The sequence below is a fragment of the Heterodontus francisci genome, chromosome 15 (assembly GCF_036365525.1).
Source record: "Heterodontus francisci isolate sHetFra1 chromosome 15, sHetFra1.hap1, whole genome shotgun sequence".
Taxonomy (NCBI): Eukaryota; Metazoa; Chordata; class Chondrichthyes; order Heterodontiformes; family Heterodontidae; genus Heterodontus; species Heterodontus francisci.
Genome location: NC_090385.1, coordinates 55,078,497 through 55,091,338, shown reverse-complemented (window position 1 = coordinate 55,091,338; position 12,842 = coordinate 55,078,497). Strand labels below are relative to the sequence as shown.

General features: G+C 43.5%; 1 protein-coding gene across 3 annotated transcripts in view; it reads right to left on the bottom strand.

The window, feature by feature from the left end:
• The window catches only part of srpx2 (sushi-repeat containing protein X-linked 2), a 126,250-nt gene that overhangs the window by 30,182 nt on the left and 83,226 nt on the right, over positions 1-12,842 (bottom strand). For all 3 annotated transcript variants that reach the window (XM_068047579.1, XM_068047578.1, XM_068047580.1), the window contains one exon: positions 778-911. In XM_068047579.1, the coding sequence (XP_067903680.1) occupies positions 778-911 (134 nt within the window). The remainder of the gene's footprint in view (positions 1-777; positions 912-12,842) is intronic.

The window sequence follows — 12,842 nt, the reverse complement described above, 5'->3', positions numbered from 1 at the left end:
CCAACCACCCCCACCACCCATCCATTTATGAAAACAAATCTCCTGGATCTTTTGAGACAAGTTTAAAGAGTGGGGATCACTGAACTCACTATCATGAATTTCACTTCCCCCACTAGTTTTCATGCAGTTGAAGGGCCACACTATCTGTTCTCCCTCCACTCAGAAATCTGAGAAACTTTTACTTTATCAGAAGGTTTTGACAGTTTGAGAAAGAAATAATACTGACTTTGTAGCTCAGATAGTACCTACACTACTAACTGAAAAGCTAATTAGGCAAATCTCTATATTAACATTTCTGTGTGCTGACCAGTATCACTAAAACGGGTATAGTGTTTATCTGTACTACACTTTACTACAAATAATATACCACTAAAAGTTTATTTGAAAAGCTCAGCTTAGGGCTTTTATTTATTGGATGTTATCAGTCCATTTTCACACAAGGTGTAGGGAAGGGCAGAAGGAGGCCAGAGCAAGTTTTGTAAAAGACCATTGGCCTCCTTTCTACTGTAAAAAGGTTTTCTAAAGGGATCACTTCATGAAAAGTTGTCAGCAAATTGCTGCTTTGAGAAGAGTCAATCACCACTTTGGTCATGATGATGAATTAATACAACAATCTATTTTAAATCATAGTGAGACACAAATTCATGTATATGCAACATAAAATTATCATTTTGAATGTTTTGAGATGCTACTTCCCCTGTAAGGGATAGAGAGAAATATAATTACAAGGTTTTACCCCTGCTCATCAGTATTGACTTTCAGATTCCATCTACTGACCTGTAGCATGTTTACTTGCAGGCGGTAATACATATCAGATGCACTTGGAGAGGATATGATGAGGAGACGCTGCATTTCATAAAACTGATCCAAGAGAGCAGCCACTGAATTCACATCAACATTAATCTGAATTGCTGTAATTATATAAAACAAGCAAAATGCTACCATCCAGGTCACACAAATGAGATGTTTTGTCAGTTTACAGAAAGCCTGTTAGGTAAGGGGCAGGGGTCCTAGGGGAGGAGTGTGTAGGGGGGTCATCAGCAAGGGCATGGGGGTGTATCTCAGGGACCCTCCCCTTCCCAATGTCACGTCCCTCATTCAGGCACTAAGTGCCTTTTAATGAAACCGCAGATCTCCCCAGAGTCAGCAAGCAACCCAGACGGTTTTTCATGTTGTGCTTCCCTTGCAGCGACAGGCCCGCCTGCTGCTTGGTGAATTGCGGCAGTGGGATGAGGCCCTTAATTGGGCATTAATTGCCCACTTACGGGCCTCAATTGGCAGCAGGGCGGGAAGACCGTTCACAGGCCTTGCCACCCCAGACATAATTTCGGAGGAGGCAGGGACCAGCCCGCCAACATCCCACCCAATTATATGCTCTCCCCACCTCCAAACCTGCCACCGGATAGAGCATAAAATTCCCCCCATGATATCACTTATCCATAGTTACTGCAAATTTGCATTTGCACTGTTGTGATGCCAAGCAAAACCTTCCCTGAATCATCAATGGTAAGAGAAAGAGCAAAACCTATCCATGTCCAGAAACAAAATAACAGTTCCAGTGCTGTTGGAGGAAACTTTGAGAGGTTAAACAGATAGATAGTGACATGAAAACGACAATAAAAAGTAAACAACAGCTCCACCCAGGTCCCAACACTGCATCTGCCTTTAAGTAAAACAGAATTGTTTTATAGCTATTTTATTGTTAATTTCGCTGATGGTTAATGAAACTGCATACAGTTGGGCTAAATGGAGAATAAACCTTTTATTTATATTGCTCATCATCAGGTCAAAGCATGTCAAAGTTCTTCACATTCAGCAAATAAACTTTTTGAAGTGCAGTGACTTTCATAATGGAGAATATAATTTTAGAAAAGTTACAAGAATGTTCTTTGCTACTACAGATCTACAGACATTCCTTTTAAGGTCATAAGAGCACAGAATGGGGCCATTTGGCACATCGAGTTCATGCTGACTCTTTGTAGAGCAATCCCATCAATCTCATTCCTCCACTCTATCCCCATAGCCCTGCAAGTTTATTTCCCTCAAGTGCCCATCCAATTTCCTTTTGAAATCATTCATCATCTCCATTTCCACCACCCTCATAGGCAGCAAGTTCCAGGTCATTACCACTCGCTGCACAAAAAAGTTCTTTCTCACAGACCCCCGCAACCCTTACTCGAAACATTAAATCTGTGTCTGCTAGTCCTTGTACCATCAGCTAATGGGAACAGCTTTTCTTTGTCTACCTTATCCAAACCTGTCATAATCTTGTACACTTCTATCAAATCTCCCCTCAAACTCCTTTGCTCCAAGGAGAACAACCCCAGTTTCTCCAACTCAACCTTGTAACTAAAATCCCTCATCTCTGGAACCATTCTGGTAAATCTCCTCTGCACCCTCTCAAGGACCTTCACATCGTTCCTAAAGTGTAGTGAACAGAACTGAGTTGTGGCCTAACCAGAGCTTTATAAAGGTTCAGCATAAATTCTCTGCTTTTGTATTCGATACTTCTATTTATGATGCCCAAGATCCCATATGCTTTGCTAACTACTTTCTCAATATGTCCTGCCACCTTCAAACATCTATGCACATGAACCCCCAGATCCCTCTGTCCCTGCACAGTTTTAGAACTGTGCCATTAAGTCTATATTGCCTCTCTATATCCTTTCTACCAAAATGCATCACCTCACACTTCTCTGTATTAAATTCCATCCACCACTTGTCTGCCAATTCTACTAGCCTATCTATGTCCTGTTGCAGTCGATTGATATCATCTTCACTGTCACCACACCTCCAAGTTTGGTATTGTTATGAACACTGGACTTTGTAACATGATTATGATTTTTAAAAATTGAGACTTTTTAAAAGTTTAAGATTGAGTCTGGAAGGTCAGGTGATTTCACATCCACTCTGCAAAAGGACAAGACAGAAGTCTTGGTTACCAGGACAACAGAGAACACAGATCAAAGATATTTATTTGAAATAAACAGGGTCTGCAGGGCTAACACCTGAAGAATAATGAGTTTCACCTTCCCAGACTTTTGGGTCGTAAAACAAGGAGTCAGTAATTTTTAAGTTGCAAATGTACCAAGCAGCTGTTAACACCTGAGAAACAATGGAAGGTCCAGGTGGCTCTGTGGAACCAGACATCTGGACTTTGCATATTGGAACAGGTCAATAAGCTGTTGAATTCTGAGTCCAGATAAATTTAGCAGATTTTCTGAAGGCAGACAGACTGTAAGAGAAGAAACCAGCAGTTTCAGCCTCAAGAGAGCACCTGCTCTCAGAAGTCAGACAGCAAAAGTCTGTGAAGACTTGAAACTGTTTTGAAAGTTGAAGCTTGCTGTTTTCTGTCCTTACGCCAATTTTTAAAAAAAATTTAAACTGACACTGACTCTCCTATTCCATGAACTTCAGTTTTGTTAACCAGCCTTTTGTGTGGCACTTTTGTCAAACGTTTTCTTAAAATCCATATAGACAACATCCATTTCTTTCCCTTCATCAAACCTTCTCTGTTACTTCATCAAAAAATTAAATTAGATTAGTCAAGCATGATCTGCTTTTTATAAATCCATGCTGGCTCTCCTTAATTAACACAAACCTCTCCAAGTGCCTATTGATTTTTTCCACCGGTTATTGTTTCTAAAACCTTACCCACCACTGATGTTAAACTGACCAGCCTGTAGTTACTAGGGTGTCACATTTGCCACTCTCCAATCCTTTGGCACATCTCCTGTAACAAGGGAAGATTGGAAGATTATGGCAAACCCTTCTGCTATCTCCATCCCCACTTCCTTTAGCAACCTGGGGTGCAAGCAATTCGAACCAGGCAAAGTATCCAGTCTAACCATAGTCAGCCTTTTCAGTACATTCTTAACAATTTTTACCTCATTATCTCCATCATCTCCGTCTCTAATAATATTTTGTCAACATCCTCTTTAGTGAACACCGATACAAATGATTAATTAAAGTTAACTATCTATGCCCTGCGCCCCTAAGCATGCATCACCCTCTTTGTTCCTAATAGGCCACAACCTGCCTCTTTCTACCCACTTTCTATTGATAGCCAGGAGAAGGTTTTTGGGTTCCCTTTTATGTTAACTGCCATACTCATATTATCTCTTTGCCAGTCTTATTTTCCTTGACACTTGCCCTCTCAATTTACTGCATTTGGCCTGGTTCTCAATTAAAGAATTCACCTGACATGCATCAGACAACTTCACTGTTTGTTTCATGATATTCTATACCTCCCTCATCTCCAAGGAGCCCTGGCTTTGTTTCCCTACCTTTCACCCTTGTTGGAATGTACCTAGCCTGTACATGAAACATCTCCTCCTTAAAGATCACCCAATGATCCTTTACAGTTTTTCTTGTCAATCTTTGGCTCCATGTTACCCTGGCACACCGCATCTCATCCCAGAATCACAGGATCACAGAATTGTTACAGCCAAGAAGGAGGTCATTAGGCCCATCATGTCTGCACTCGCTCTCCGAAGGAGCAATTTATCTAGTGTCACTTCCTCACCTTCTCCCCGTAGCCCTGCACATTCTTCCATTTCAGATAACAATTCAACACCCTTTTGAATGCCTCGATAAAACTTGCCTCCACCACACTCTCAGGCAGTGCTTTCCAGATGCTAACCACTCGTTGCTTGAAAAAACTTTTCCTCATGTCGTCATTGCTTCTTTTGCCAATGATCTTAAATCTGTGCCCTCTTGTTCTTGATCCTTCCACCAGTGGGAACAATTTTTCCCTACTGACCCTGTCCAGACCCCTCTTGATTTTGAATACCTTTACCAAATCCCCTCTCAACCTTCTCTTCTCCAAGGAAAATAATCCTAACTTTTCCACTCTATCAAGTAACTGAAGTTCCTCATCCCTGGTTCCTCAATCCTACAACCATTCTTGTGAATCTTTTCTGCACTCTCTCTAATGCCTTCAGATCTTTCCAAAGTGTGGTGCCCAGAACTGGAAACAATACTCCAGTTGAGGCTGAACCAATGTTCTATACAAGTTTAACATAACTTTCTTGCTTTTGTATTCTATACCCCTATTAATAAAGCCTAGGCCTATGCTCTACTAACCGCGCTCACAACCTGTCCTGCCACCTTCAATGACTTATGCACACATACACCTAGGCCCCTCTGCTCCTGCACCCCCTTTAGAATTGTACCCTTTATTTTATGTTGTCTCTCCATGTTCTTTCTACCAAAATGAATCACTTCACATTTCTCTGCATTAAATTTCATCTGCCACTTGTCTGTCCATTCCACCAACCCATCTATGCCCTTTTAAAATACTACATGATCTTCCTCATCTTACATTGCATCCAAGTTTTGCATCATGTACAAATTTTGAAATTGTGCCCTGTACACCAAGGTCTAGGTCATTCATATATCTCAGGAACAGCAAGGGACCTAACACCGACCCTTTGGGAACTCCATTACAAACCTTCCTCCAGCCCAAAGAACATCCACTAACCACTACTCTGTTTTCTGTCACTCAGCCAATTTTGTATCCATGTTGCGAATGCCCCTTTTATTCCATGAGCTATAACTTTGCTTATAAGTCTTACAATAGAGCTGCAAATACCTAACTTCCTCTATTTGCAAAGTCAGCAGTTCTATACAAAATTAGCACAAAAATAACTAGTTTTACAGCATTTACCATCACTTTACCAAATGCCTTTTGGAAGTCCACGAACACCATATCAATAGCATTACCCTCATCAACCTTCTCTTTTATGTTACAACCAGGTGAGAAAGGGGTCTAGGGTTCCCTCTCAACCTTCACCTGGTCTTAATGTATAAACACTAATTTGGTTAACATCTGCAGCAACACGATGCGCCCATGCTAGCATGCACACGTGATACACACATGCAGATAGAGACAGAACAGAGCGGAAGAAATAAAGTGCAAAAGTTTGAGGCAATCTCTGAAGAGGGTTTTTGTTACAGATCTTCAAGCTCACTGTAGAGTCCTTGATTGTAGGTAGATCTTGCTTTTCATTTGGTGCCCAGTATTCTTCTTAAACCTTGTTCGCTGTAGGAGACTTTTCTCTCTTGGGGTTCATGTGTCTTCAGTGGATTTGGAGTTCCATGAGAAAAGAGATGGGAGTAGACAGGAGGGGCTGTGGTGAGCCAGCGAGAGATCTTTTCAGTCCAAGAGCAAACAGATACTCTGTTCAAACTGTTTGTGCAATTCAGAAAAACCTAGGTTGCCAAGCAGGTTAGTCATGTGATGAGCTGGTCTGACCACGACTGTTTGTGGATTCTCTGGTCTTAGCCAACCCTTCTTACACACAATACCTGCTGCTCAAGGTCCATTGTGGGTTAAATTGGAGTACGAAATAGCCCCTTTGTCCTTCCAAGCTTTGGTTGTTGGTCTGAAAAAATGTTTTTCCAGCCAAGGGCCTGGTGATTTTTTTTAAACAAGTCCATTCTTCATTCAGCAAGAGTTTGAAATTTAATGTCCCTATGGTGAAATTAATATGCCTCATTCTTGGCAGGTGGGGGTCTAGCATGACAGTTACCTCATCAAAAAACTCCAGAAAGTTAGTTAAACACGATTTGCCCTTAACAAATCTGTGCTGGCTTTCCTTAATTAACCCACATTTGCCCAAGTAGCTATTAGTTTTGTCCAAAATAATTTTTTCTAGAAGCTTCCCCACCACTGAGGTTAAACTGACTGACGATTCCTCTTCCAATTTAGAAGTTCTACTTTAGATTTTTCCTTGCTCTTCTCCATTGCTAATCTAAACATAATGACACAATGATCACTCGAGATCAAGGGATATGGGGAGCGGGTGGGAAAGTGGAGTTGAAGCCCAAGAGCAGCCATTATTTTATTGAATGGCGGAGCAGGCTCTACGGGAAATATGGTTTACTGCTGCTCCTATTTCTTGTGTTCATGGGTTCCCAAGTGTTCCCCCACAGATATTTGGCCCACCTCATTCCCCAGCACCAGATCCAGCAATGCCTCCTTCCTAATTGGCCTGAGAGCAGACTGGCCAAAGAAGTTCTCCTGAACACTTTCCGAAATTCCTCCCGATCCTTAGTCTAACATTATCCCAATTGTTATTTGGGTAATTAAACTCCCGCAATATCACCAATCTATAGTTCTTACATATCTCTGTGATTACCCTGCAGATTTGCTCCTCTCTCTCTCTCACTATTTGGAGGCCAATAGAATACCCCTAGTAACGTGATCATACCCTTTTTGCTTCTCAACTTTAACCAAATGGATTCTGTATTTGTGCCATCAAGGACATCCTCCCTTTCCAACACTACAATGTCTTCACTAATAAGTACTGTCACCCCACCTCCCTTTTTTCCTTCCCTATGTTTAGAGATACAGCACTGAAATAGGCCCTTTGGCCCACCGAGTCTGTGCCGACCATCAACCACCCATTTATACTAATCCTACACTAATTCCATATTCCTACCACATCCCCACCTGTCCCTATATTTCCCTACCACCTACCTATACTAAGGGCAATTGCTAATGCCCAATTTACCTATCAACCTGCAAGTCTTTGGCTTGTGGGAGGAAACCGGAGCACCCGGAGGAAACCAACGCAGACACAGGGAGAACTTGCAAACTCCACACAGACAGTACCCGGAATTGAACCCGGGTCGCTGGAGCTGTGAGGCTGCGGTGCTAACCACTGCGCCACTGTGCCGCCCTATCTTTTCTGAACATTTTGTTTCCTTGAATATTAAGCACCCAGTCCTCAGCATTTTCAGCCATGTTTCTGTTATTGTCACTACATCATATTCCCACATGGCTATTTGTGCTTGTAGCGCACTAACCTTACTCACCACACTCTGTGCATTTACATAGATGCAATGTAAAACCTGTTTTTGTATTCTTTGTAGTCCTTCTTAGTCTGCTCCTATCTAATATGGTACTACTTCCTTCTCTGGTGCTATCCAACACACACACACTCCTTCATGCACCTTATTCCTCTTTTCTATTCTATATGCTGGTGCCCGTCCCCCTATCAATTTAGTTTAAACAGGGCTTTGGTGAGACCACACCTGGATTAATGTGCGCAGTTTTGGTCTCCATATTTAAGGATATACTTGCATTGGAGGCAGTGCAGCAAAGGTTCACTAGATTGGTTCGTGGGATGAGAGGGTTATGCTATGATGAGAGGCTGAGTAAATTCGGCCTATATTCTCAGGAGTTTAGAAGAATGAGAAGTGGTCTCATTGAAACTTACAAGATTCGGAAGGAGCTTGACAAGGTAGACACAGAGATTGTTTCCGCTGGTTGGGGAATCTAAAACGCGGGGACACAGTTTCGGAATAAGGGGACAATCATTTAGAACTGAGATGAGGAGAAATTTCTTCACTCAAAGGGTTGGGAATCTTTGGAATTCTCTAGCCCAGAGGGTAGTGGATGCTCCATCATTGAATATATTTTAGGCTGGAATAGACAGATATCTGATCTCTCAGGGAATTAAGGGGTATGGGAGCAGGCAGGAAAGTCGAGTTGAAGTCCAAGATCAGCCGTGAAGATAGTGAATGATGGAACAGGATTGATGGGCTGTATGGTCTACTCCTGCTCCTATTTCTAATGTTCTCCCCAACCACAACCACATGACCTTCCTCACGAGGACGTTGGTCCCAGTCTTGTTGAGGCGCAAGCCGTCCCTTTTGAACAGGTGCCTCCTGCCACAGAACTGGTCCCAATGTCCCAAGAATCTGAAGCCCTCCCTCATGCACCATGTCTCAAGCCATACATTGATCCTCTATATCTTTCTATTTTGACTGTTCACTAGCACGTGGCACTGAGTAATTCAGAGATTACCCCATTCAAGATCCTACTTTTTAACTTCCTCCCTAGCTCCTGAAAATCTGACCGTAGGACCTCAATACCTGCTGTTTCTATGTCATTGGTACCGACATGTACAACAACTTCTGGCAGACTCCCTAGCCCTGCAGAATGTTCTGCACACTCTCAGTGATGTCCTTTACCCTGGCACAAGGGAGGCAATACAACACATAGGACTCATGATAACAGTTATAGAAATGCCTGTCTGTCCTGCTAACTACAGAATCTCCTATAATGACTGCATTACTACACTTTGCTGTTCCCTCCAGTGCAGTCCCTTGCCCATTGGTGCCCTGGTCTGGACAGCGGTCCTTCATTCTGTTGTCACTCCTCAAAAACACCTGTACTTCCCGCCCTTTCCTACTCTACTGGATGGCCATGCATCTATCCTGAACTCTCACTGCATGCTGGGGGTGATCAGCTCCTGGAACGTCCGATCCAGGCAACTCTCAATATCCCTGATGCTCCGCAGTGACTCCAGCTACCCCTAAAGTTCAGAAATCCTGAGCTCGAGCTCAAGCAGCTGGAGACACTTCCGACACACATGCTGCCCCCAAGACACATGAAGTGTCCTGAAGTTCCCACATGGCACAGGAATTGCAGCAGCAGGTGTCAGCTGCCCATCCATGGTCAAAGAAAAAAAATCTCTATTCTTTTAGAATCTAGCTAATACCTGTATGAACTATTATTTTTAATTAATGCCACTAGACTGGCTCTGTGCTAATACTCTTAATACTAATTCCCTTATTGTTATACTTACCCTGATTGAAATTGTGTTACTAATTTTAACTAGCTAAGCTATAATTTTAATACAATACTTTACACTTTCCCGGTCCTAGTTTAAACCACTGCCCTAGTTTACAAAAGAAAACCCTAATACTCACCAACCAATCACCTACCTACAGTCGGCTGATGTCACTCATTGCTTTTCTGGAAATACACTGATCAGCTCTGTACGGTTCCCCCATGTGCGCACGCTTTCTCTACCCTGTGCTGCTGCTGCTTGCATTTCTGATGAGGGCCATGTTGCTCCCCTGCACTCCATCTCTCTTTTATCTGGTCATGCTCACGTGAAGTGCACCAATTGAAAATACAGAACTCAAATTAATAGTTATATAAATTGACTTTTCTTTTAAAAAGTGGACTATGTGCTTCAAAAATGGCCACCAAAGATCAAACTGTATATTCAAACTCTCTTACTGTCTGGAAAAGATACATTCTAAGCTAAGAAAAGTCAATTACACCCATCCTGAACCCATCAAGAGACATTTATGAATTGAATGGGTTCTACTGAAACAAAGAAGGTGTGAAATAGCTATTGTCTATCACCACAGGGAGGAAGATCTATGTCTCCCAACAGAGGCATTTTGAACTTAAAAGTAGCTGTCTGGAGAGAGAGGGAAACACCCAGGAAAAACATGACAAAAGCCTGTCCAGCTGAAGACTGGGAGAAAATTCAGCAAGCCAAAAGAAGGTGCCCTGCTATGAGTTCTACACTTCAACTTATGCAGCAGAGAACTGAAAGTGATCCCCTGTCTTCAGAATGAAATTTCAACCAACAGAGAAATCTACAAACAACCTAGGCCTGCAACTTTAAAAAGAGAAATTGACCTCCAAGAAAAGTCAACAAGTTTACCATGAACCCTGAAAACCTTTTTTTTTTTTAGTCATTCATGGGATGTGGGCGTCACTGACCAGGCCAGCATTTATTGCCCATCCCTAATTGCCCATGAGAAGGTGGTGGTCAGCTGCCTTCTTGAACCACTGCAGTCCATGTGAGGTAGGTACACCCACAGTGCTGTTAGGAAGGGAGTTCCAGGATTTTGACCCAGCAACTGTGAAGGAATGGTGATATAGTTCCAAGTCAGGATGGTGAGAGACTTGGACAGGAACCTGCAGGTGGTGGTGTTCCCATGCATTTGTTGCTCTTGTCCTTTGAGGTGGTAGAGGTCACAGGTTTGGAAGGTGCTGTGTAAGGAGCCTTTGGTGCGTTGCTGCAGTGCATCTTGTAGATGGTACACACTGCTGCCACTGTGTGTCGATGGTGGAGGGAGTGAATGTTTGTGGATGGTGTGCCAATCAAACGGGCTGCTTTATTCTGGATGGTGTCGAGCTGCTTGAGTGTTGTTGGAGCTGCACCCATCCAGGCAAGTGGAGAGTATTCCATCACACTCCTGACTTGTGCCTTGTAGATGATGGACAGACTTTGGGGAGTCAGGAAGTGAGTTATTCTCCTCAGGATTCCTAGCCTCTGACCTGCTCTTGTAGCCACGGTATTTATATGGCTACTCCAGTTCAGTTTCTGGTCAATGGTAGCCCCTAGGATGTTGATAGTGGGGGATTCAGCGATAGTAATGCCATTGAATGTCAAGGGGTGATGGTTAGATTCTCTCTTGTTGGAGATGGTCATTGCCAGGCACTTGTGTGGCGCGAATGTTACTTGCCATTTATCAGCCCAAGCCTGGATATTGTCCAGGTCTTGCTGCATTTCTACACGGACTGCTTCAGTATCTGAGGGGTCATGAATGGTGCTGAACACTGTGCAATCATCAGCGAACATCCCCACTTCTGACCTTATGATTGAAGGAAGGTCATTGATGAAGCAGCTGAAGATGGTTGGGCCTAGGACACTACCCTGAGGAACTCCTGCAGTGATGTCCTGGAGCTCAGATGATTGACCTCCAACAACCACAACCATCTTCCTTTGTGCTAGGTATGACTCCAACTAGCAGAGAGTTTTCCCCCGATTCCTACTGACTCCAGTTTTGCTCGGGCTCCTTGATGCCATACTCGGTCAAATGCTGCCTTGACGTCAAGGGCAGTCACTCTCACCTCACCTCGAGTTCAGCTCTTTTGTCCATGTTTGAGCCAAGGCTGTAATGAGGTCAGGAGCTGAGTGGCCCTGGAAAACCCAAACTGAGCGTCACTGAGCAGGTTATTGCTAAGCAAGTGCTGCTTGATGGCACCTAGCTCATTTCAAACCACTTACCCCTTTTTCTCTCTATCTGTCGCTTTTGTATGTGCGTGTGCACGTGCGCACAAGTTAGTGAGTATGTGAGTGCCGTTGCAACCATTTCAGGAGTGAGCATTGCTCAATAAATAATTAATCTTCTGTTTTAAACCTACAAGAAAACCTGTTGCTGTCTGTTTATTTGGCAAAGGGGTTAAAACTCTTGTAAGAAAAACACTTGCAGCAGTCAGTTGAGAGCTGAACAGAGGGGACCACCCAAACCCCTCACCATGTGGCTGTATCAATCTTCTGCCACTGCAGCTGGTGCTCACATCAGACTGTTCCTCTGCTCTCTCTCTCTCTCTTTGCCCCCACCGCGACTGCTGGTGTCTCCGATCAGGTCCGCTTTGTTCCCCTGCTCTCCCCCCTCTTTTATCCTCTGCCACCACTGCTGGTATCTCCGATCAGGTCCACAATGTTCTCCCGCTTGCTCTCATGCTTTCTCTTTTATTCTCCACGATTGCAGGATATTTCCTGGAATGCAAAGGTAATTCCCAGCCTCTTTTCTCTACTGCAAACCGTCTTCCTTTTTGATTTCACACCTCCCCTTTCTATACTCCTCTCGGCTTTCTGTAGTATAGAGTTCTTGGTGTCGGACATAAGCTTTCCTTTTCTGCCTTATTTTACCCTTCCTCTAAAGCTCCCCCACACAACATCTTAGCCATGAACTTGCATCTTTATCTAATTTCTCTCCTATCTCCCCTCATGCCCTCTCTGAGCTCATCATGTCCATGAGACCCACCTCCTGTTCCCAACATCGCCTCCTGGTCCCCACGTTACCGATATTGTCAATGGTCTCACTCTTCAGGTGTTGTCTCTCTGTCCTTTAAATCTGCCGTCATCACCCCTCTCCTCAAAAAACTAACTTTTGACCCCTCTGTCCTTTCAAACTACCATCCCATCTCTAACCTTTCCTCGCCAAAGTCCTTGAATGTGTTGTCACTTCCCAAATCCATGTCCATCTTTCCCAGAACTCCATGTTTGAATCCCTCC